This window comes from Plecotus auritus (assembly GCF_963455305.1).
Source record: "Plecotus auritus genome assembly, chromosome: 5".
Lineage (NCBI taxonomy): Eukaryota > Metazoa > Chordata > Mammalia > Chiroptera > Vespertilionidae > Plecotus > Plecotus auritus.
In genome coordinates, this window is record NC_137776.1 from 53200654 (window position 1) to 53227395 (window position 26742).

The 26742-nt window shown below is 36.3% G+C and overlaps 1 protein-coding gene across 1 annotated transcript in view; it reads left to right on the forward strand.

The window, feature by feature from the left end:
* The window catches only part of SCN9A (sodium voltage-gated channel alpha subunit 9), a 158969-nt gene that overhangs the window by 81599 nt on the left and 50628 nt on the right, over window positions 1-26742 (forward strand). Inside the window, exons 2-13 of the mRNA XM_080667299.1 lie at window positions 3072-3378; window positions 5315-5429; window positions 6018-6111; window positions 6691-6819; window positions 9015-9106; window positions 10088-10294; window positions 12168-12231; window positions 14022-14163; window positions 16539-16745; window positions 20035-20319; window positions 22317-22688; window positions 25544-25673. Coding sequence (XP_080523425.1) covers window positions 3121-3378; window positions 5315-5429; window positions 6018-6111; window positions 6691-6819; window positions 9015-9106; window positions 10088-10294; window positions 12168-12231; window positions 14022-14163; window positions 16539-16745; window positions 20035-20319; window positions 22317-22688; window positions 25544-25673 — 2095 coding nt within the window. The 5' untranslated portion in view covers window positions 3072-3120. The remainder of the gene's footprint in view (window positions 1-3071; window positions 3379-5314; window positions 5430-6017; window positions 6112-6690; window positions 6820-9014; window positions 9107-10087; window positions 10295-12167; window positions 12232-14021; window positions 14164-16538; window positions 16746-20034; window positions 20320-22316; window positions 22689-25543; window positions 25674-26742) is intronic.

A 26742-nucleotide genomic window follows, 5' to 3' on the forward strand; every position in this document is an offset into this window, starting at 1 on the left:
TATCTACATTATTTTTAAAAAATCACCTCAACTTTAGCTTTAATTAAAATGTATGTCTGTTCTTAATCGTGTTGAATTTATAGAAATAATGGACCCCTTTCAGTCACAGGAGGAGATTTGACTTTGGGTGGTAGGCACATGGTCCTATATACAGATTTTGTAAATTAGTAATCCATATATGAAACCTATATGTTCATGTTGACTAATGTCACCCCAATAAAATAAAAATGAAGAAATAATGGAGTAAATAATCTTAGTAAAATACCTTAAAACTAAGGACAAACCAGCAAACATATAGTCAATTAACTATTGAATTCTGTCAAGAAGCAATATCAATTGCTGTGGCCATCAGGTAGACTGAGTTGTTCTTTGTTCATAATTACAAAAGTCCGTAATTCTAAATCTATAACTGTTCTTATTTCCAAAAATGTCATTGCATGGCTTTCAACATATTCTCTCCCATGAAATGTTGCTTTATATCTAAGTACTTATGAGAGGCTTGTAGCTCTCCACTGTTGGAGAGACTGATGAAAGAACCCAGGAATTTATATCAGAAATGTATACAACTTCGTGCTTAAATCAGAGGAACTCACCTCCTCCTGTTACCACTCTCTATATCGCTGTTTCTGCACCAGGATATATATAAAAAAGTGAGAGTTATTTAGGCTATATTCTCCTTTACCACAGAGAAACCAGGTTTGTCTTTGCTATATGATTTGGTGTAATTGGTGTCCCTTTTTAGAATCTAAGCTCCTTCAAGACAAAAACTGTGTTTTTCTCCTTACTCTCACACTTCTAAATATCTTATATCAGTGGTCGGCAAACTGCGGCTCGCGAGCCACATGCGGCTCTTTGGCCCCTTGAGTGTGGCTCTCCCACAAATTACCACGTGTGGGCACACGCGTACAGTGCGATTGAAACTTCGTGGCCCATGCGCAGAAGTCGGTTTTCGGCTCTCAAAAGAAATTTCAATCATTGTACTGTTGGTATTTGGCTCTGTTGACTAATGAGTTTGCCAACCACTACCCAGATTAAGAATTTGGTAAAAACATTGCAAATAAAGGTGGGTTAGCAAATTTAAAAAGAAATGTGATGATACATATCAAGGCCAGAGGCAGACTCAATTGTGTGATAAACCATAAAAAGGGCATTTTTTTTTTTCAGAAAGCCAAATCAGCTTTATAAAGTTTAAAGCAGATCATTACATTATAAAATGATTAATTTTTAAACTGGTTATTTTTAAATTGATTTACCACATCTTTTTAAAATGCATACATTTCTGGTAAAGGGTTTATACTGATATATTCTGCTCAAATAATTAACGGGAAAATAACCTATTTTTTTTCTAAATATACATGAAATCTATTTTCTTTGTCATGGGAACAGAAGAAACTTTGAAAATAATTATTTATTTCTGCTTCTAAAATGTATTTTACAAAATCTTTTGTAATGTTGTTACTACTGTGATCCCCTTACTTTTTATATTAATACTAGTGGCCCGGTGCACAAAATTCATGCACATTAAAAGGGAATTAATTAGAGGAAATATTTTAATATTGCTATTTGCCCTTTCTCTGTAATAGAAGTGTAAGAGATGAAAGAAAATTAGTAAAATGTATATAAAAATCTCCCTCCTGTCAGAGTTTGGGGTGCGCCACAGGACCCAGCGTCAAATCCCCGCCCACCCGCACGTGCGCTTTGAAATCGCTTGAGACCCAGACCTGGCCGGCCCCACCCCTATTGGGCAAGACCCAGACTCAGCCGGCCCCAACCCCATCAAGCCCCACTGGGTGGGGGGGCACAGCCTCAGGTCCCCCAGCCTGGAGCTGGGTGGGGGGCGCAGCCTCAGGTCCCCCGGCCCAGCACTGAGGCAGAGGGGTGCAGCCTGAGGTCCCACTGCCTGGCGCTGGGGCGAGGGGCATGGCCTGAGGTCCCCTGCCCCGGCCAGGCACCACGCAGGCTCAGGTCCCTGCTGATCAGTCGTTATGTGTCACGGCGTGATGACCATTTGCATATTAGCCTTTTATTATTATAATTGGAAAATAAAAAAGCAGACGATGGCTCCTCTTCATTTACCCTCCCTCTATATGTGATGATGTCACTTAATGTACAACCTTTCAAGGTGTTCACAGAGGGTTGGCATGGTGGAAGTTAGTGTGTCCCAATTCTCAGGCAACCCTAATGCCAAAAAGAAAGTAAGAGTTTTCACTGTCTAATGCAGGCATTATGAAGGTATCTTGACTCATTGAAATAATGTCTGTTATTTTTTAAATAACCTATTTTTATGCTATTTATTTGGAAAATTCCAAAATAAAGATATATATTTTTTTTCTGTAGTTTTTTTTTTAATGTTTTGTATTCATATATAGGTTAATTAAGGAAGTCATAGTTTGAATGCATATTCTAGTGGTATTTTTACTTTTTTAATTGAATCACAAACATTTCCCAAATTTCTCTTCTTTGTGCTTTCCAAAATATTTTCCCAAATTGTTTTTAATTCAAAACAGAAATATATTTTTTTCTGATTTGTGAAGGGATATGTATATATTACAAAAGAAATAAATGTGTAAAATAGAATAAAACAGTCTTCACCACCTCATTCACAGAAATGAGTTTCCCCAAGAGAGAAGCAGGGGTTGTGAGCATATTATGAGAAGAGGATCAGAGAGGCAAGAGGAGAAGCTGGTAGTGGTGCTCTCAGAAGCATTCTCATAAAGTCTTTTAAATGGGGAGAATTGAGTTGAAATGCACTAAACGTGAATACATATGAAAAGTAAAGGAAATTCATTGTTTTTCATTAAGTTGTCACTTTTTTACTTTAAAAGCAGTGAAGAGTCAAGTTCAAATTTTAAAATAAAGGTGGCTAGAAAGCATAGAAAATGTGTTGCACATAATAGTCACTTAATAAATGCTGACTTAACATGCTGATAATTCTGTGAACATCATGTTTTATAGTTGAAACCCAAAAGTGGTTTATTAATAATAATAATGATTGCTATTATTACTATTATTTTGATGTGCCATCATTGGTTGGCAAACACTTAAGGCTTTATTTTTCAATTCCCACTTAGGCCTCTTATGAAGGAGCTGAAGGGGAAATAAAATATACAGGATGAAAAGATGGCAATGTTGCCTCCCCCAGGACCTCAGAGCTTTGTCTACTTCACAAAACAGTCTCTTGCCCTCATTGAACAACGTATTGCTGAAAGTAAAACAAAAGAACCCAAAGAAGAAAAGAAAGACGATCATGAAGAAGGCCCAAAGCCAAGCACTGACTTGGAAGCTGGCAAACAGCTGCCCTTCATCTATGGGGACATCCCTCCAGGCATGGTGTCGGAGCCCCTGGAGGACCTGGACCCCTACTATGCAGACAAAAAAGTGAGTTTACTGGGATTGCAGTGGTGCAATCTCTGCCTCTTTCTGTATGGGAAGTTAGTTAAAATTGGAGTGGAATTTAGGGAAAATCCACATCATGACTAAAATATTCAAGTAAATACATATGTAGGATATTCAGAATATCTACTTTTTCTAATTTTTTGTTGAAACTGGTTTTATCATACCATTTTGATTTCCTTAATCTTTTAAAAGTGTTTAGTACAATGTTCTTCCTTTCTGGACATGCCTTAACTGTATACCAGTAGGAACAAAACAAGTGTCAATTGACAAGTCATGGGGATGTGTCCAGAATGCATTTTGTGGAGGTGACAGCTGACTCCCTGGGAATATATAAGATTGCTCAATTAATAATGAAGTTTGGAGAGCTGCTTCATTTCCCGTGTTGGAGAGAAGGAGGAGTCTGGGATGGTCAGGGAGGTAGGGCATAAACCAGAAAAATTTCCATTGTTTCAAGAAGAAGGGAAAAGAGTATCTTATAAAATTACCCAGAAAGTTGAGGAGAGAAAGGCTATTGCAATGAATAAGGACGAGAAGTCTCCCGGATAATTCTGACAGACATATGACCCTATTCCCTCTTTGCTCTCATACTCCTCCATTTGTATTTCTCTGTATGATTCCTGTCACATCTTGTCTTTAATATATTGGGATATATATAATATATCCTGTTGCCTTTCTAAAAAGTTCCTTGAATGCAAAACGCATGCCTCATTTAAGTTCAAACTCCTTTCATTGCCTCTTACACTATAGTTGCTCACTACACAATTGTAGAAAATAATGGATGCATGAATTTTAAGCACGGTATATTGAAATTTAAGAAAACAGTACTCATACTCAAACACTAGGTATTAATTTTAAAACTAATTTTCAATGTAAAAGTGAACTTTATGTTAAATTATGTTTTGACAAAAACTAGTACAGTGAAAGAAACCAGGAATATTAAAAGGGCATCCAAAAATAATAGATTCAGATTCATTTTCTTGAGAAGAGTGTCACATGCAATTAAAAAGCAAGATATTCAAACTTATGTCCCCAATTGAGAAAAATATTGACTACCAGAAGCCCACTCATTAATTTGTATAAAATGAAGATTAAGTAACAAAAATAAAAAGACCAAGTCAACGTGTTCTAGTGAACATGAGTAATTTGCCTGCCAGTGCAGAAACGTAAGACAAGGATTTGAACTTGGACTTTCTGATTTTTAATCCAAAAACAGTAGATTGTTTTAGTGTTTTGTTATTGCTGCTATTTACTTATTTGGGTTTTAAATGTTTTAAGAATGTTTACTTCTATTTGTATCATTTTTAAAAATTGCCATGGGTGGCAGCAAGCACTTTAATTTGTGTCCTTTTATTTTTAGCTGTTATTAGTATCACATTTAAAATAGAAAAATTGATCTGGGTACTAGGATTATTCCAACTCTAATATTTGTGAAAATATTTTTGAAGGAATTCATATTTTGGAGCACTTTCTGCTAACCATAACAATAGCCAACAAGGATTAAAAGTCTCCAGGTGTTATGGTAAAAATCAGGGATAGATAGTTTTTAATTGGTTTGCTTACAACACAGTGTAGTGAATGAAGAAAGTTGTATTTTGAACTAATTCCAATGGCCACAAGTTATTATTACTGATGTGGGCATTGAAAGAATATAAAAAAGAAAAGACACTGTTTCTTGGGTGCTCTAAGCAACACATGCTCATAAATAGTTCACTTCCTAACCTGCTTAGAAGTGTGGACTTGGAGTTCATTGGCCAGCATGATATATATAGGTGTTTCAATGGTACTGGAACTGCATTGCTTGAGTCTGATGGCAGTGTTACTTTAATATGACACTACCACATAGAGAGGAAAATTGCTGAGATTAATGTACTAAATTTTGGATTCTCAATTTTATCCTGTTTTCTTTTTGATCTTGCAGACTTTCATAGTATTGAACAGAGGGAAAGCAATCTTCCGTTTCAATGCCACACCTGCTTTGTACATGCTCTCTCCTTTCAGTCCTCTGAGAAGAATATCTATTAAGATTTTAGTACATTCATATCCTTTCAAAAATGCTTACTTTCAATGGTTCTTTAAAATGTAGTTTTTGCTCTCTTATTTAATATAGATTTTTAGTCCTTTCATACCTGAAAAGACTGTTTTTAGTTTATTATTTCAATATAATTTGGTGTAGGTCTCCGAGAGATTGGAAGAATGTCACTTTTAAAACTAAGGATAAATTACTCTGACCTATTACTCTCGTGTTCAAAGAGATTTTACAAAGTCTATAAACTTATTAATAACTAGAGGCTCAGTGCATGGATTCATGCACCAGTGGGGTCCTTTGGCCTGGCCTGGGGGATTTGGCCTAAACTGGCAGTCTGACATTCCCTGAGGGGTCCCAGAATGCGAGAGGGCACTCTGCAAAGTTGCTGTTGCTCTGCAGCTCCTGCATTGAATGTCTGCCCCCTAGTGGTCAGTGCACATCATAGCTGCCAGCCAGTCGGCCGGTCAGCTAGTTGGCCAGTTACTTAGGCTTTTATATGCATAGATTATTTTCTAAGAAAAAGATTTCAACAGGTGTTATTATTAAATATTCAAGATTGCTGCCACGGTTGTTCATCATATTCCTTGACTCTAAGCTACCTTGTTCGGCATGCTTATCATGTGCACTATTCTGACGAACTGCATATTTATGACCATGAGTAACCCTCCAGACTGGGCCAAGAATGTAGAGTAAGTGGGTATATGTACATTTTAATATGGTCTTAGTAGTATCATTGTTATCCTTTCCTTTTCCTACCAGAAGTTATTCCATCTATAAAAATCGTGGTGTTTATCTTCCCATGTTATATAGTTTCTTTTCTTTCTATTATTATTTTCTCTTCTATGGTATTCACCTGACAGCAGTAGAATAGAATACTTAGAAAAGAATAATTAGATGATAGTATTTTCCAGAAGAATTAATGTATGAAACACCCTGCCTGTTGTTAGAAATGTTATATATTTCTTATCCTTGGCTCTATTCCTGATAGGATCAACATAGGAACTTTCTAGGCATATCTAAACCTATGTGCTTAGTAACTTTCAGTACTTATACTTTCTAGGAGAGTTTCCGATACGGACATTCTCAGGTATTTTTTGTAAAGACCTTGACTATTAGTTTATTCTAATAGTTAGAGTGGGTCCATAAGCCAACAGCCACACTGCAGTAGATGCTTTCCTTCGGTTAATCAGGAAAAAAATAAATTATAAAGATTCACCTAGTGCTATATTTTTTTCATATTTAACATCCCAATGGATTCTTGTGTCTAGGTACACTTTTACTGGAATATATACTTTTGAATCACTTATAAAAATCCTTGCAAGAGGCTTCTGTGTAGGAGAATTCACTTTCCTTCGTGACCCATGGAACTGGCTTGATTTTATCGTCATTGTTTTTGCGTAAGTACTACATTCAGTTTTTCAAATGGCAAACTCGTGAAAATCACAAACAGCACAATATTTCAGTAAGAACAATGCTTACATTTAAATAAAACTGTATAAAAGCTAGTCATTTGTTGGCAAATACTTTTATAGGAAGATCATTTCTCACTCGAATGTGTATGACATCATTAAGATTGATCATCTCCCTCTGCACCCAGCACTTGGATGGACAGTATATGTGGTGCCAGTTAGGGTCACACATTTTCCAAGTTCTTACTTAAAAACTAATAAAACTTGTTGGAATCACAGAAAAAAATAGGTCTTTAATTATAAGTATGGTGCCCTTTTTATTAATATATACTGTTCAAGTGCTAATAAGTATATTAAAATATAGAAGTATCTATATATATAAAAGGCTAATATGCTAAGTGTCCTTCCCTCATCCTGGTAATGATGTCACATAGCAATGCATAGCTTCCTCTCCCTAGTGATGACTAGCCTGCTTGAAGTTTCTGCAGCCCAGGAATACGACTTGCTTTATAGCCAGGTGGAAACATTTCCCACTTTAACCAAATGTCTGTGAAGCGTTTTTCATGCCTCATCTCAGTTGATCCTCACAGAAGTCCTGGAGTAGGTAGATATGAGACTCGGTGGAATCCTATTTTCTTTTCACTAGCTAGAAAACAGAGATTTAGAAAATTTAGAAACTTGACCCAACTGAAAAGAAGAAATGGTGTAACTTGAAAATGACTTCAGGTTTTCTCACGGTGCAGTATATAGCCAAACACTGCTGCAGTTAAATATTTTACCCTTTATTCTCCCTGCATGATCTACAATATTAATGTGCTTAATGTTGATATTTACTGCTGTGTTGCTGACAGTTACCTGAAAGAAAAGTTGGAGTGCTTCACTGGGTTGGAAAAAGTTTAGCTAAATCAGAAAGCAGATCTAATTAAACAAGTTTGTTCTATATCTATAAAAGGCTAAGTTGACTCATGCATGCATGATACATATAAAGCTCTCGCTGGTGCCAATCGCATGCATGTGTTTTGATCTGTCATTGTCAATCATGAATTTAGTTGACACTTCCATTATAGAGAAAGGGTGAATAGCGATATTAAAATATTTCTTCTAATTAATTTCTTTTTAATGTGCACGAATTCGTGCACCAGGCCACTAGTAGATTTTATAAGGGCTGTCACTGAATATTAAACCTAACATTAATGTACATGTATTACACATGCATCTACAGTTTATTTTCAGGGGAAAAATATTAACATATAATTGTAATTTATTCACATGGTTACTTTCTTCCAAAATATGTCAGAAACATTTTTTAAAAAATTTTTAATCTCAAACCTAGATAAAATATTTTTGGCTCTATCATTTTGATGTAAAAGTAGTGGATGTTCATTGAAAGAATTTATACAAAACCGAAGGGTCTTTAGATTTCTGGTCTCCAGTTCCCTCACCCCCTGTCCCACCTCCTTGTCCATCAGGCTCCCTCCTTTCATTATCACACACGACTGCAGTTGTACCTACCACTTGCTGGTGAGACAACATTGTGTCACACAAGGCTGCCACTTCTCAGGGGAATCTCCTTTATTATAGAAATAACTATACATACCATAAAATTTACTCCTTTAAAGTATAAAATTCAGTGTCCTTAATATGTTCACAAAGTTGTGCAACCATCACCACTCTCTAATTTCAGAATATTTTCATCACCCCCAAAAAGCAGTCACTTCCCTTCAACCTCCACCCTGCCCGCTACTGGAAGGCACTCATCTATGTTTCATCTCTATGGATTTGTCTACTGTAGTCTTTTCACATGAATGGAACCATATAGTATGTGGCCTTTTGTGTCTGGCTTCTTTCACTTAGCATACAGTTTCCCAGGTTTGCCACTGATGTTTTATAAGATTATTAAATATCTATAGTACCATAATGTTGAGATCTAATAACTGAAGCATGTAATTGTTTATTTAGGCATTTAAGTGTATGAAACCATTTTGATAATATATTTATATTTTGCTCACATCAAATATGTCAAATAAGATCTATTTAAATTCAATTAGGTATGATAGGAAAGAAAAGGTTTGCAGAACTATATCTTTAAGACTTTCCAAATGTAGGAAATACCTTGACTAAAGGCACAGGTAAGTATCATAGACTCTATCTAAATTCTGAATAACTCTGATTTAATTCTACAGGTATTTAACAGAATTTGTAAACCTAGGCAATGTTTCAGCTCTTCGAACTTTCAGAGTGTTGAGAGCTTTGAAAACTATTTCTGTAATCCCAGGTAAGAAGTGATTGGTGTGAAGCATTAGGCCACTCATAACTCCAACTATTTGGGAGTTGTTCTTTGTGTTTGTGTGTGTGTTGTCACTGTGTTTGTGTATAAACTCCCCTATTGCAGATATGTGACAGAGTTTGTGGACCTGGGCAATGTCTCAGCGTTGAGAACATTCAGAGTTCTCCGAGCATTGAAAACAATTTCAGTCATTCCAGGTGAGAGTTAAACACGGGGGCTGACTTTGATCATTTGGAGAAAAGACAAGAAAGACTTTCTCTTATGCAAATTTAATGAATCTAATGTCTTATGTTTTTCAGAATCCTTATTAAAAGTCAGCCTTTGAGTTTAATCAATTGCATGGGTCTTAGAGGATGAAGATGGCCATTTGGCTCACATCTCAACTTGAAATTTTCCCTCCTAACAGTTCATTTTCCATTTGACTGATTCAGGAATGAAAATTTCAATTTGTTTACATTGCTTTTCATAGAGTTAAGAAAAGAGAGAAAAAATATCAGCATGAAGGTATTGCATGACGTATTTCTTTTATCTTTCCTCAACAAACCATTTCTTAACTGAAAATTAGTAAGCTGTCACTATACATTGCAAGTCAGCCTCTTTGTTTTAGTACTAGTATATAGAGAAATGGTTTGTTTGACAAGAATTTACTGAATTGACACTTTAAAAAAATTATTTTTTGAAAAGTGAGTGTGGATATGGTTTGAGCAACCAAATGTTTTATTTTGACAATTTGGTTATTCAGTGGAAATATTTTACAGTTTTTAATTGTTTGTAAAAATATATGGAAACAATATATAAAAACCAGCAAATCCACCTTTTTGACCTTGTGGGCTTTTTTTGAGTTAGGCTATTTAAGGTCACTGACTTGATATAATGCATGCGGTTCCAGGAAAGCTGTGTTTGTGTTTGTTTATCATTCAGAAACTTTATTTCATTATGAATACCTTTTTACACGCCCTCTGCATTCAGGACTGAAGACCATCGTGGGGGCCCTGATCCAGTCTGTGAAGAAGCTCTCAGACGTCATGATTCTGACGGTGTTCTGTCTGAGCGTGTTTGCGTTGATCGGCCTGCAGCTCTTCATGGGTAGCCTGAAGCACAAATGTCTGCGGGCTTCACTTGAAAGTAATGGAACATCAAGCATGTTGGACAACCTTGATGAAGAGCTCTACAGAGGTACTGCTGTCCCTCCAGTGGTTCAGAGGTTGAAATAAAGCTAAAAGCATTGATCTCTTTGAAGGCTAAATGTTGCTTTCATTTTAATTATTTCAAAATTATTCAAGTATGTAGAAAGTTGCTACAGTGTGAATTTGGATCATATTATGTTTTTAATAACTCTCCCTGGTTCAAAGCTTTCTAGCAGTCCTGGTATTGGAAGCATGAGACACTTTCATAATTCTCAATTTCTGTAAGATAAAAAAGAATAAATTTGCTCTAGAGAAATCAATTTAGCTATGAATTAATACTATTAATTATTACATTTCATCATAAGATCTATTTTATGTATTTAATTTTATTGTATTATCTTTACCTATGTTTATTTTATAGTGTAATTTATTATATGAGAATATAATTATATTTTACATGTATATTATACTTATAACTATAATAGCATGATATACTTATATTAGTCATAATATAATGATATATCATTTACTATATATTAAAATGAATGTCTTGATAGTATTTCTAAAGAGTTCCATACAGCAAGACAGTTTACTCAGATTTATCAGCACTACCCTTATATTATAACCAATGACGGGTTTTACAGTTCTTTCTAATAGCTTCTTCAATCTCATTAATGCATCACATCAAAGTTTAATTTATCAGAGCTAGTTCTAAAGGTACCATATCAGATGATCTACACAGATTGTCTCAGAAGTCTGCTAAATTCATAAGTATATTTTAGAGTATGTTACAGAAAGAACAAACTGTATGTCTTCTAAACAATTAATCCCTAACACAGTTTTTCTCACCAGAACGGTTGATAAGTTTGGGTGAGAATGAGATCTAGCAAGATTGTGCTTTCTCACACTTGCAATGTGTCTGTATGATGTTGCCTGCATGAACGCATAAACCTTAAAGATCATTAGACCCAGAGTGGGCTGTAAGTCAAGAAACCTTTCAAATGTATGTGCCTGTGATGGAAGGAGATCAGGGAGTAAGATCAGGATCCTCCTTGGATAATAAAGAATTCTATACATCATTTTTTTTTTTTTTACTTGTCCACTCACTGGGGAAGATAAAAGCAAATAAAACGTAGCTAATATATTTAAATAGTGTAAATAAAACAAAAAATATATAATCTAAAAAAAGAAAATGGAAGGTTTTCAAGTAAAATGTAATTTTTTTACTACAGGCTTTTGATGAAGAATTTAGCATATTTTTCTTCATTTTTATCTTTATTTTTTCAGTTTCTAATTATTGTTAGTATGATCTTACATTATATTTCCAATTTCCAAAGAATTTTATTCCTCAATTCATATGCTATAAAAGTAACATATCTATGGTAAATTATTTACATTTACATACTCTTTTGTGAATCAATGTATGACTTTTATTTAAACAACTTTTTTTTTACTAGTCCTTTTACTCTTATTCTTGGTTCCATTACTGAGTTTGGAATTTGAATTAGTTTTTTTTAAACCTTCTGAAATGGTCTCAAACAATTTTTTTCAAAAAAAGTAGAAAGAGTCCCTGAACTATGTAGTATGTCTTTATATTGGCTTTACACATGAGGGACAGCTAAGCCAACAATAAAATATTATTCCATAATCATTTGCCTCAGTTCTGTACATTATTCTTGATTTTCTTCTGAAATATAGACTTAGAGAGGAGATATTTATTATCATGTTTATTACTGTCATTGCCTGGCCCATCAATAAATATTTGAGGGAGACTATATGAGAAATAAATAAATAAATAAATAAATAAATAAATAAATAATAAATGCATATCGCCTAAATGTGTGTGAATGTCTATATTAATTAATTTGCCTGCTGCAGTTTACCCTCCATAACCTTCTACTGATCAATTTCTTCCCACACAGAGTATTTTTATTTCTTGGAGGGATCTAAAGATGCTCTCCTTTGTGGTAACAGCACAGACTCAGGGTACGTAGTATTTGTTGTTAGTATAAAGACTTAAAAAAAAAAAAAGGAAAAACATACTCATTCAGATTACTGATAAGAACCGTTGATTCATATTGTTTTTACATATTTCATGGCATCATTTAATTCCTTCTGCCCCCACAGTGAGTTCAGACTTTATACGGTTCATAGTTACTGCATACCTTCGCACGTAAGACTTGGAGGTAATGTTTAAATAAAAACAAGATATATACCATATAAGCCTTAAGACAATAGAAAAAAAGATTTCCAGTAAACCCCACCAAACTTTGGTGGGTTACTTTCCAGCTTTGCTTCTTTCTGAAGAAAATCAAATTTTCTTTCCATCCTCAAATTCTTCTCATTCTCCAATCAAGTGTGACTGATAGGTGACTGAATGCAGTGACATTTGGGGCACTCTAAAAAAAAAAAGGATCCCATGGGCTTGGGTAAAGACATTTTAAGAATCTCATATTAATGCAAATATCCACCTTGCTGTTTCTCCTGCACACCAACTTTATTTCTGCTGCAGCATTTTGTACGTGCTCTCCTTCTGCCCAGATAGATATCTCTTCACCAGGGCATGTATGCACTGGAAACATAAAAATAAAGATGATGAGGTGGCTGCTCCCAAAGACAACTCAGAACACAGTTTATTTGGCATCATACATACCAATCCATCAATTTTAGGAAGGAAAAGAGTCTTAAGGCTACAAATCTTACACCAATTGCTATGTTTTGACTATTCTTTACATATATATGTATATTCTTTACAATAATATGTATAATACACTGAGTGGCCAGATTATTATGATCTCTGAATGCATAATAATCTGGCCACTCAGTATATATATATACATATATTTCTTTATATTAGAGGCCCGGTGCATGAATTCGTGCATAGGTGGGGTCCGGCCAGCCTTGCCAGGGGGAGGGGACACGGGCAGTTGGCCGGCCTGCCTGTTGGTCAAACCCCTGGTCGAGGGGACAATTTGCATATTAGCCTTTTATTATATAGGATATACACTGAGTGGCCAGATTATTATGCGTTCAGAGGGCATAATAATCTGACCACTTTATATATATATATATATATATATATATATATATATATATATATACACATTATTGTTTTTAGAGAGAGTAAGGGAGAGGGAGCAAAGCATAGAAGCATCAATGTTGAGAGAGAATCTTTGCTTGGCTGCCTCCTGCATGCCCCCTATTGGGGATCGAGCCTGCAACCTGGGCATGTGCCCTGACCTGGAATCGAACAGTGACCTCCTGGTTCATGGGTCAATGCTCAACCACCCAGCTACACCAGCCAAGCTGCTTTGACTATTCTTGATTGTGATTCACTCCAAGGAAAATAAAGGTGGGGGGGGGACACAGTTTTGTTAGAGGCCTATATCAGTCTTTGTAGATACAATAACTATTATATGAAATCTGGTGTATGTTTCCAAGTTTTAATGGTGATGATGATGATGTAATAGCAGCTACTATTTATCTATGTGCAGGATCTAGGCTAGGTAATTTGCATACATTATCTTCTTTAAACTTAATAACAATCTTAACCATTTGAGATAGGTGTTATTATCTTGTTTTCACAGAAAGAAAGCACTGGCCTTGGAAAATTTAACTAATTTGACAAATTTACCAACAGTAAATAGTAGGGGGTAGGATTCAAACCCAGTTCCTCCTAACTCCAAAAAATGTGTTCTTAAGTTCCCCATGTTTCTGTAGGATTGTTTAGCTTGTATTCTGAAGCCACTCTGACTTGTTATTCCTTTTCTCATTAGTCAGTGTCCAGAAGGGTACATATGTGTGAAAGGAGGCAGAAACCCAGACTATGGCTACACGAGCTTTGACACTTTTGGTTGGGCCTTCTTAGCCTTGTTTAGGCTAATGACCCAGGATTACTGGGAAAACCTTTACCAACAGGTGAGTGCCAAGAGAGACATTCATTGTGTAATCTGATGTATGGCTCTTGCCTGCTTTAAATATGTGATGTCTTATTCAATTTAGAGTGGAGAAAACTCTATTGTCTAATTACTAAAGTTAAACATTTTCTGCTTCCAGCACTATTAAATGGATAGTTCTTGAATGATAAATTGCTTTATTATCTTTCCTGGACTTATTTGATCTCTAAATCTCCCCCACCCCCTTTGTAAATGTAGCATCCCATAATATCCTAAGTAAATAGCAAGAAATATATTATAATATTCTCTCCTACCTCTCTTGAACAAACTATGCTTTCCTCACGTGCCTTTCTGCTTGGAGTGCCCTAACAGCCAGGTTGTCCTATGCTCACCATGCTTTATTTTTTGAACTCCTATATACCATTGTTATAGACTGAATTGCATGCCTCCAAATTCCTATGTTGAAATCCTAACTCCCAGTACCTTAGAATGACTATATTTGGAGCTAGAGCCTATAAAGAGGTAACTGAGTTAAAATTAGTCTATTAGGGTGCATCATAATCCAATCTGACTGGTGGTCTCATAAGAAAAGAAGATTCAGACATGAGCAAGAGAGACACCAGAAATACACACGCGGAGAGAAAATGCCATGTGAGGATTCAGTGAGGAGGTAGCCATCTGCAAGCCAAGGAAAGAGGCCTCAGGAGATACATACATGCCAACACTTTCACATTGAACTTCCAGCCTTCAGACTGTGAGAAATACATTTCTGTTGTTTAAGCTACCCAGTCTGTAGCATTTTGTTATGGCAGCCCTAGCAAATTAACACAAGACTCAATTCACTTCTCTAAATTCTCCTCTTCCAATTCAATGGCTCCTTGCTCTAGACCTGCATGCCCTTTGCACATTCTTCAGTTTAAAGCATCCATCTCTTGTACTGTAATTGTTAATTCACATGGTCATCTTCCCTAACTTCAATTTGATCCTCTTGGGCCTGTGAGCTCTATCTTTTCCCCAAGAGGAAGGAGACCAAAAATGATTATTCTGTATTATAAATAACTAGAGGCCCAGTGCATGAAAATTCATGCACTTGGTGGGGAGGGACCCCTCAGCGCAGCCTGCACACTCTCGCAGACCAGGAGCCCTTGGGGGATGTTCGACTGATGGCTTAGGCCCACTCCCCTGGGTGATTGGGGAACAGCACCGACCAATGAGTGGCCGGCAAGCGGCCGGCCCCACCCCTTGATCACCCCTCTGCCACTACCAGTCGCCACCCCCTGATTGCTGTCCCCTCCCTCTGCCCGCTGGCACCCACCTTGGTGGCCTGGCACCACCCGCTCATCAGCCCTGCCCCCCCCCACCAGTTGGTCAATTTGCGTATTGGACTTTTATTATATAAGATAACCAACACTTTTCTCAATTTGCCACAGATTCTTCTTTTGGCCTGTTTTATGTTCATTTAATTTCTGAGAATATTATAAATGAATATAGAAAGGATATACAAATGTAAAGGAAAAAAAGGAATATAAATGACTTTTAAGTATGCAAAAAGATATTCACCTTTTCTGCAAATTAAAAGTGGCATAGATTTTTCTACCTGTCAGAATGACAAAGATCAAAATGTAGATCAAAAGAGAAATACTGTTTGACTAAGATATGTAGAGGGAGATATTCCTGGGAACCACTGGAGAGAGTAACATGGGAATTTCTATGAAAATTAAAGTGAATATACCTATTGAGCTAACAATTACACTACATACTAAGAATTTATCCAAGACAAGACAACAGTAACTGACAGAAAAAGGATTTGAGTAACTAGGCATCAGAGATAGGAGAGACTTATTTTTCATTTGATATCTGTACCATTTGAATTATTTTTACCATTTATTTTATTATTAAATTTTTAGTAAATGTTAATTAAAATTAAGTATAAGATGAATAAATAAGTTCATATGATAGGATTATCCTTTATGAACAAAATGCTAATATTTCTTGTTAAAGAAAGAATTTTAAAATTAAAAGGCACTATTTATCTAGTCCTATAATTTAAAAATGAGCAAAACAGCTAGTTTTTTGAGTAATTTTTAGATTGGAGAAAAATTTTCAGGATTATTCTATTTAATAATAACCAAAAATTATATCTAATTTTAGTACAAGTTTAATTGATTGTTATATACTTTATACTAAAAAAGTATATATTTTAATACTGATTGTTTTCCATGAAGATATAATTTTATTTCTTTATAGTTTGATAACATGAGATTATACCCAATTTTCCCATGCTTAATATGCCATTCAAGTGCCCAATTTGCCCATGCTTAATATGCCATTCAAGTTGAAACCATTTACCAAAAATACTTTTTTGTTATTAAAATAATGATTTCCATTTTTCCCTAGACACTGCGTGCTGCTGGGAAAACATACATGATCTTCTTTGTCGTGGTGATTTTCTTGGGCTCCTTTTATCTAATAAACTTGATCCTGGCTGTGGTTGCCATGGCCTACGAAGAACAGAACCAGGCAAATATCGAAGAAGCCAGGCAGAAAGAATTAGAATTTCAACAGATGTTAGATCGACTTAAAAAAGAGCAAGAAGAAGCTGAGGTATTGTTATTTGGTTTAAAATTCTTCCTAGAAGTAGAAGTGCAGAGGGAACACAGAGGCCCTGTGGTTTTTCCTCCACCATCCCCAGGGCGATTTTCCTTAATGGATTCCTTTATATAAACTGAATCTTCATTCTGGTGTGGTCGAAGGAACCAATTCCAGATTGAGTTACAATTGATGTCTGACCCAGTCCACTTTCCCCCGTAATCAGCACAGAGAATGTTCTGTTTCTCCTAAACCTGTTACCTGTGATTCCTCAGTGTCTGGGGCATTATGCAAAGTCCTAAAACATGATGTATTTCCTCAGAAAAATTGTACAGAAAGGTTTAGGAGAAATAATTTTAATGTTAATGTTAACAGATACTCTATGGGTAGAAAAAAAATGGGCACCGATTTTTGTTAATGTTGTAAGGATTTTTAAGATAAAAATGTGAGCTATTAAAAAATTATACTTATGGTTGTGGCCACTTTGGGCTAAGTCACACATTTTTTTTTAAATAAACTTATTTATTTCATATAAGCAATATATTCCATGTGGTTCAAAAAATCAAAGCAATATACAAAGGTTTGTATTAACAAGTGTTACAAAGAGTTCAATTGTGTTCTTTTTATTTTTTTATACCCTTCTATTCTTGATATACAGAATGTAAATACATTCTCAAAGTTCCCTGTAAATACGTAGTTTTGGAATTCCCTAAATTAACTCCCTTGTTCCATTTATCTTGTAATTTCTTTTTAATGTTTCAACCTTTCCTCATATGTCTGATGCTCCTTTGTTTCCTGTTCATCTTTTTTTAAATTTCTTTATTGATTAAGGTATCACATATTTGTCCTCATCCCCCCATTCCCATCCCAAACCCATCCCCACGCATGCCCCCACCCCCCTGTTGTCCGTGACCACTGGTTAGGCTTATATGCATGCATACAAGTCCTTTGGTTGATCTCTCTCCCTTACCCACACCCTCCCCTACCTTCCCTCTGAGGTTTGACAGTCTGATCGATGATTCCCTGTCTCCAGGTCTGTTTTTGTTCATCAGTTTATGTTGCTCATCATTTTCCCCAGATGAGTGAGATCATGTGACACTAGAAATACACTTATAAGAATTGAAAATGAGACAAACAATAATGGTTATGCTGAGAGGCAAATGAATCAGTCTGTAGTGAGTTTCTTTCTGGGCCAACAGTTCTTTGAGTCCCAATTTCAATGTCAGACAGTTCCTTATGTGTACATGTCAGCAATGATATTTCAGTTCTGGATGGTGGACAAATGGTGGTAATGCAGGTCCGACCCTCTCTGGTTTGGTCCTGGGCAACCTGCAGCGACACACAGCTGCTGACTGCTAGTATGGCAAGGCGTCGTCAGTGTCTTCCATCTCTGGACTGTTTCTCTTCTGTCTTCATGGCTGGAGCAGTCCTGTCAATTCCTCTCTGTTGCAGGAATCCACATGGTCTTGGAGGTGTTTTCTGAAAATACACCAACATATTCTCGACCAAAAGTTAATAAAGGAAACTTTTCTATAAATTTGACTTGGGATCCTTTTTCATTTTTTGCCCAAACGGTTTTCCTTTGGCTTGTTTTCATACCATGTGTGTTTTTCATGGGTGTCTCGTGCTGCCAAGCGGTGCACCTTTGGAGGTGGCAGTCCCAGGGTCCACGGGTCTGCGGGTGGGGCAGCAGGATTTTGGCTGCTGGGTTGTGGGGCAGTTCCAAGGCCTGTGTGGTTGGTGGTGTTGATGAGTTCCTAAAAAAGGCCGTTCTCCCCTTCAAAATGGCATGGGCTCCCGTGCTGGCATCCCGCCATCCGGGGAGTACCCGCAGCGGTGGTAGTCTCTCCTTGTCAAGGAGAGCCTGTCGGCCAGCCCCTGCTGCTCATGCGAGATTAAATTACCCTCACTCACGCACACACACACCACGCACATGCACACACTCTCCTTTCATACCCTCACTCACTCACTTCCTCTCCCTCACCTCCGTCCTGCCAGGCACCATCTTTTCCCTCCAAGTCACACATTTTTAAGGATTTCTCCTTAATCCTCTCTCCGAATGGGGTAATTTAGTGGAAAAGTTTGAGAAGGTTTGTACTAAGAACTAAAATTTCAAGTATTCTGCAAGTCCTAACACTCATTTGATGGTTTGCCTAGTTAAATCTCTTCAAGGAATATAACCTATTGGAGAGAGAAACCTATAATGCAAAGAAACTTGATGCAGAAAAATGTTCAGTGCAGTATTTTAATAATAGTAACTATCAGAAAGCATTTACATTTTCAAAAATTAGAAAATGGTTAAGAGGATTATGATACTTTTGTACCTTAGAGTATTTTTGAACCATAGAATTATGTGTTTTAAGAATACTATGACAGGAAAATGTATTGTTATAACAATGTATTAAGTAGTAGAATGTAAAATTGAGTATAAGACATAAAATTTTTAAAATTATTTATATAAAGACTGGAAGAAATAGTAATGCCAGTTATTTTGGGGATGTAGGATTATTAGTGATTATTCTTTTTTATTCACAATATATCTTCCCAAATTTTACAAGGATTTTTTTCTATAAAGGTTATCTCAGGAATTTCCTAGGGCAGTGGTCGGCAAACTCATTAGTCAACAGAGCCAAATATCAACAGTACAATGATTGAAATTTATTTTGAGAGCCAAATTTTTTAAACTTAAACTTCTTCTAACGCCACTTCTTCAAAATAGACTCGCCCAGACCGTGGTATTTTGTGGAAGAGCCACGTTCAAGGGGCCAAAGAGCAGCATGTGGCTCACGAGCTGCAGTTTGCCGACCATGGTCCTAGGGCATTCCTAGAAGTCTCTTTCATTTTCTTGGGATATTATTCTGTGATAATTAATTTTAATTTTCAGATAACTTACTCTTCACTAAGCTATAAAAGGCCTGACTCTTTTTGATAATATTGCGTTAATTATCTGAACAAGATATGCAAATTATCTTATCACATGGTTTATGCTTTATGTCCCAGAATTACCTAGTAAAACTTTCACATGTATTATTTATAGTTGCTTTACTATACATATAGTAATACTATGTAATAGTTTAATTCCAGAACAGAACTGCACTTTGTTATAGTGAGGAGAAGCAATAAATACATACTTTGTACTAGTAAGCTCTCTGATCATAGTATAAAGAAAATGACATTTCTTCTCATACAAGGGACATGATTATATGCACAATATAATTAAATTCATGGTAGAGAGGTCTCCCATCATCAGATTTCCCCAACTTTGGAAATGACTCACTGTATGTGTGATATCTGGATCCAACAGGCAATAGCAATGGCAGCAGCCGAATATACAAGTATGAGGAGAAGCCGGATCATGGGCCTCTCTGAGAGTTCTTCTGAAACATCTAAACTGAGTTCTAAAAGCGCAAAAGAAAGAAGAAACAGACGGAAGAAAAAAAATCAAAAGCTCTCCAGTGGGGAAGAAAAGGGAGATGATGAGAAATTGTCTAACTCGGAATCAGAAGAGAGTATCAGGAGAAGAAGTTCCCACCTTGGTGTTGAAGGCCACAGGCGAGCCCGAGAAAAGAGATTGTCTACCCCTAATCAGGTACCACTGACATTATCAAATGCATGTCACCAGAGTTAGGATCATTGAGCAGAATGCTCTATTCTGAGAGAAGGGACCTCATTGGTATGTTTTTAAGTGATTGCTGGGCATTTATGGGAAGAATATGGATGTACATAGTTTTCCATTTAGTTTGTAAGGAGCTTATAGTTTTGGAATTGTCATATCTTCTCCAATAAACATATGTTCAACACAATATATTAGTGAGAACCATTGTAGAAATGAAAAAATTATACTAAAAAAGTACATTTTTATTCAGTCTGTAATGCTTATATTGCTTATAAACTAACCTCAGACTAGTATTTTCTCTTTTCTTCCCCACTGTAGGTAATATATTTCCCAAATATCAGTCACCTAAGCTGGAAAGACATTAACATCTAATCCCATAGGCTGTTGTTTCTGCTCCTGTGGAATTTATCTTTCCTTTTTTTCCTTTTTCCACTGAAACCTCCATATTTCAGGTCTCTCTGCCTGCAAATCTCCAAGATAAACCATTGCTTCAATTCTCTTTGACATTTTTATTTTCCATTGTACAACGTCTCCAAATAATTTTTCTAAATCAAAGCTGTCCCTCTGCTGAAATCAAATGAAGAAAAAACTCTGTTGAGTAACTACTGCCTAGAGAACAACACCCACATGTTATTCGGCCTCATCTCCTACCTTTCTGTACTGTACCTTCAGGTACACTGAGTCCACCATGATTTTCCACTCTCACTACATGCCCTGTACTTTCATGCCTTTGTAACTTAGCACATGTAGTTTTCTCTAAGTGGATAATTTGCTTCCATATTTTCCTTCTGGCATAGTGCTACCTATTCTCCACCCATTAGTTAGGTGCCACCCATCCCCCAGGTTTCCCTTTGTCCTCCCCACTGCCCTCAACCAGTTTTTTCAGTGCCCCACTCACACTGACTATTCTTCTCTTCTATGTCTTCATTTTAATTTCCCAGCTTCTAAGAGTTAAGCCTGCAAGACCTTGTCAGATATGCATAGGAACAAAAGATATAGTCCCTGCCTTCAGACCTTGTTATATGCATTTTTTCTATTACTCCCTATGCCTGCCACTTTGTCCTTTACATAGTAAAAACTGACATTTATTGAATTAGATACTTCCAAAGAAAATGCATTCAGTTTGGTTTACAGACACATAAAACTGAATGTTTATCTTGGACATGAGTCATATAAATGTGACTTTTCCCCTCTTTGGTATTGGGCAACTTCTTTTCCAAGATCTAATATTTTATCATTTTGTAAGCTTACTAGTATTAAAGGGTCTTTCTTAAAATGCCTTAACTGAGCTGTCAATATGTAAGGTAGAGTTCCAAGCAACGGAATGAAAAGAAGTATACAGCTTATAAATAAATCAGGAGAGTTTAATACTTATAGAGCTTTAGGAGTGATAGATTAAAATCTAAACAGGTATCAATATCAAATTATTTTTGAAGTAATATGTCCTCTAGAGCAAAATGAATGGCTTAGGACAGTGGTCGGCAAACTCATTAGTCAACAGAGCCAAATATCAACAGTACAACGGTTGAAATTTCTTTTGAGAGCCAAATTTTTTAAACTTAAACTATGTAGGTAGGTACATTGTTATTAACTTAATTAGGGTACTCCTAAGCTGGCCTTTGCTAAAAACTCAAGGGGCCAAAAAGCCACATGTGGTTCGTGAGCTGCAGTTTGCCGACCACTGGCTTAGGAGATTGTCTACCCCAAGTCACTCCAGGCCAGAATAGGAGAGAGCTGTGCAGCAGCAAGTAATTTTCCTGGTTCTGAAAGGATGGATTCTTCCAGCCTTTCTGTCCCTTGGTTGGAAGAAGTTGTCTTCTTGCTTAATCGCTTTGTTTAGAAATATGCCTCTTTTCAACCAATGTTGAGCCACTGGCCCTCAGGTCAATGGTCTCAATGGTAATTACGTGAAATGCACTTCTGTTTTAGGTGCTTCAGCAGATACATGTCATCTTTTCCTTTTTCTGCAGTCACCGCTGAGCATCCGTGACTCCTTGTTTCCTCAAAGGCGCAGCAGCAGAACAAGTCTTTTTAGTTTCATGGGTCGAGGAAAAGATATCGGATCCGAGACTGAATTTGCCGATGATGAGCACAGCATTTTCGGAGACAATGAGAGCAGAAGGGGCTCCTTGTTCGTGCCCCACCGACCTCGGGAGCGGCGCAGCAGCAACATCAGTCAAGCCAGTAGGTCCCCCCCAATGCTGCCGGTGAACGGGAAGATGAACAGTACAGTGGACTGCAACGGTGTGGTCTCCCTGGTTGATGGACCCTCAGCCCTCATGCTCCCCAATGGACAGCTTCTGCCAGAGGTGATAATAGATAAGGCAACTTCTGATGACAGCGTAAGGACATTTTAAATAGCTCAGGCATGGCTCGGCCCTGGTCTTGCATCAGTCAGTCTTTTCTGCTGGAAGGGCCTTCTCTGCCCTGTGAATGGCTCTGCATTTTGCAATACTTGGTAGAAACACACCTTTCACTCACTAACTTAATCCTTTTACTATGTGCTATGGGCATATAACTCAAAGGTATTTAAAACCCCATTTTAAAAAGTTGAGGTAAAATTGATATATATTAACATTAGTTCCAGGTGCACAACATAATGATTAACTGACTATGAAACCCCATTTTTGAAAAAGATACTTACCTATTATTATTATACTTGAAGATTATAAATCATCCCTTTATATGAGGGCATGTGACAGGGGGTAGGGGAGGCTGGGGGAAGGTCAATGGGGAAAAAAAAAAGGAGATATATGTACTAATATATGTAATATTTTAAACAATAAAAAAATTAAAAATACAATTTATAAATGATATATGTCAGCATAGAAAATGCAATGATAATGCTGATCATATTAGTTGATAACAAGTCTCATTTTTGTAAGGAAATTTGGAGTATTTGCTACCTTCTGCTATCATTTTCAAGTTACTACTTAATATGTATTATACCTTAATGCAAGGGATCTTATTTGAGTTGTTAATAATAGTAATAAGAATAGCAAACATGTGCTTAGTATTCACAACAGCCCTATGAGGTGATGGTATTGTCCCTGTTTGACAAAGGGGAACTGAGGCACAGAGAAATGAAGCTAATAAATGGTAGTCGAAAAGTTCAAACAGAGGCCCTCTGTTTCAGAGCTTGTGCTCTAAACCACCATAGTGTGTGTAACATAGAAGTAATTTAGAACAGCTATGCTTTTTTTCCCCATACATAAATGAAATTTACTGTTTTCAATGAAAAAAACTCCTTGATCAGGAGTCCATGAATAAAAATATAACATCAAAACACACATTAATACAAACACACACACATAAAAAGAAAACCAAAGCAACAATTACTGGAGTTTAGGAATCGCTAAGTGGTTAAAGGGTCTGAAAGTGAGATGTGTCTAGTTTCTGGAGTTTCCAGGTTACCTCTTTAGGCCACTCACTGCCTTACTAATACTAGCAAGGTCTTTGACTAACCTAACAAGCTTTGAACTCATGCTACTTATTCATGTATTCCTATTTGCAGACAATGTAGCATTTCAAGTGAGAATCAAGTTCCATCAAAGCAATGGCCACACATATTTCAGTTTGAATGAATGCATGTGCTTTTAGGTCACATGTGACCTCTGTGCTGCATGACACAGCTTCAGGCCCTCTGTCAAGGCAGTTTTCTTATCAAACAAGCATGTTCAATTTCTGTGGAAGCAGATCCTTATTGAGTTTTGCTTTTTGATGTATATTATCTGTAAAAGATTATATTAGTTTTGAAGATCATTTCATATTTTTAAATGAAATGTTTTCATTTCATTTGAATTATTGATTAAACAATTGAAATTGTTCATTCCAATTGTTGATGAAACAAATTCTTGTCCTGACTTGATAAAAAGGAAGTCTCTGCTTCTGTAAAGTCAGAAGGTGGAGACTATCAGAGAAAACATGGTGATAGAGAGATCTCTATAAAAAGCCACCTGTAGATATGCATATGTCTGTGAACATGCATATACTTATACATACATACATACACACATGCGCATATTTATGCCTGTGTGTCTATGTTTTGATATATATATATATATGTGTGTATCAAAACAACTCTACAAATTTACAATACTACAACTATACATAGATGTTTATAAATGGTGTGTGTGTGTATATATATACACATATATACATAACACACAAGCCGATAGATTGATAGAGGGATGGAGTGATGATAAATGGAGAGTTGTATAGCTGTTTGCATATATATATGTGTGTGAGCATGTGTGTTTGTATTGTTGTCCTGCTCTGAACTGGCATAGTGTTTTAACTTTGAATTAGTTGCCAAGATTGAAAAATAAGGTATTTCACATAAACATGAGTATACCTGGTAACACTGAGCTCATATTCCTGCATGGCAGCAATCCTTTGAACTAAACAGTGGTCACCACTTTTAGATGGAGCTTAAATTCTCTATTTTGCTACAGTTCCCATCAGTCTTAATTGTCCTCCTCACACTGAGTAATTTATCATCATATACTCGGATAAGCTCTTCCTTGTCAATAAGAAACAATCATTATAATCACCTCCATTAGTGCTGTTACCTCAACAAAGAATAATTAAAGAGATTTATCAGAGAATACTGAGATTCTATCCCTTTACACACACACCCCAAGAACACTTGTTTTGGGCTGTTTTCATATAAGACTCTTACATGGTAAAACAACCTGAATTCATTGGAGAGCAGAAAAATATAGATGGTAATAGTAATCTATAATAATAAAAGCATAGTATGCTAATTAGACTGGACGTCCTTCCAGATGTCCTTCCGGGATGAAGCCGGGGCTGCTGCTGTGACTGCGAGGGAGGGATCCAGGCAGCCATGGCTGCAAAGGCCTACTCTTGCACAAATTTCATACATTGGGCTTCTAATATAACAATAAAAACAGCTTATTTAATTTTATTTTCTGAGTTAATTCCTTTATTCCTCATAGCAAGAATGTAAGGCAAGTACTCTGATTATCCCCATTTTACTAATGATGAAACTGAGACAGAGAGAGGTCAAATAACTCTCCCGTGATGCAGCCAGTAAGTAGCAGAGCCAGGATTTAGCAGAGCAATCTTGTCTCTACTTTTAATCACTCATTACAGCTGCATAAGCAAGATTTTATTTCATGCCTATAATTTATTATAATTCTATATTTTAAACTTCAATTAATCATATTTTTAGGGTACAACCAACCAAATACATAAAAAACGACGTTCTAGTTCTTATCTCCTTTCTGAAGAGATGATGAATGATCCCCATCTCAGACAAAGAGCGATGAGTAGAGCAAGCATACTGACAAACACTGTGGAAGGTAGGTAATAATACTCTCTTCAGTATACAGATTTTCAAATGAAATTCAAATATGTCCTGGTCAGTACATGAAGTTCTTAGGAAGAATTCAAAGAATTTTTAAAGTGGTCATAAGCAATGGAAAAATAAGCAATGGTCACTAATAGGATCATTTTTCTGTGCTTAAAATTGATAAAAATTTTTGTGATTAAAGACAGGCATTGGATGATACAACCTTTCAAAGATATAGCTTAATGGTAATTAATGAAGAACCTAGGTTAACCCAGAGCTGTGTGGTTCTCCCATTTTGTAATTTAGAAACTTGACCTACTCTCTATGAATTTATCATCCCTCTAATATGTAAAAAAAAATGATACATACTTCCAGATGTAGATAAATTCTTCCTCTGAGCACATTCTATAAAATTGTAAAATGTTAACATGTGCCATGACATCTCTTAAAATTATGGTGAAAAGGCTCTAGAAAAAGCAGGTTAGAGAATATAATGTCAATAATAGTGGTTAAACCCTCATATGCATTAGAAGGGAGTCAAAGGGTGACAACTTTTATAATGTGCTGGCTCCCATTTTCTCCCCTCCAAAATATGCTCCAGATCCTACCTTTTCCAAAGGCTACAACCTCACTGATAAAGTTTCCACCCGCCTCCTAAATTTAAGGTGAGAAGCAAGTGGGCTAAATGGTATGAAATATCAATTGTATGAGTCATTCCATAAATTATTTCCAGTCCCTTGTTCTGGGATTGTTTTCACCTGTGAACTAGCAAGAGCTTTTCCTGGAGACAGTATTGTTTTCATGAGATTAAGGATACAGAGGGAAGGAGGTATATCGGTGGAAAATACATATTTTCCCTTAAGAAAACATTGGTTGTCTTGTTTACCATCACATATTAGATACATGTTTCTCTGAGAGATGCTGTATCAGTTTTCAGTCACTAAATTCACTGCCTTCCCCTCACTTAGGCTTGGTTTAGAAAATGAACATCTGATGGGGTAATTACATTTTTCTAAAATAATATTATATTATTACATCTTTATGCAATAATGCTATGTAATGTTACATTTTATGTAATA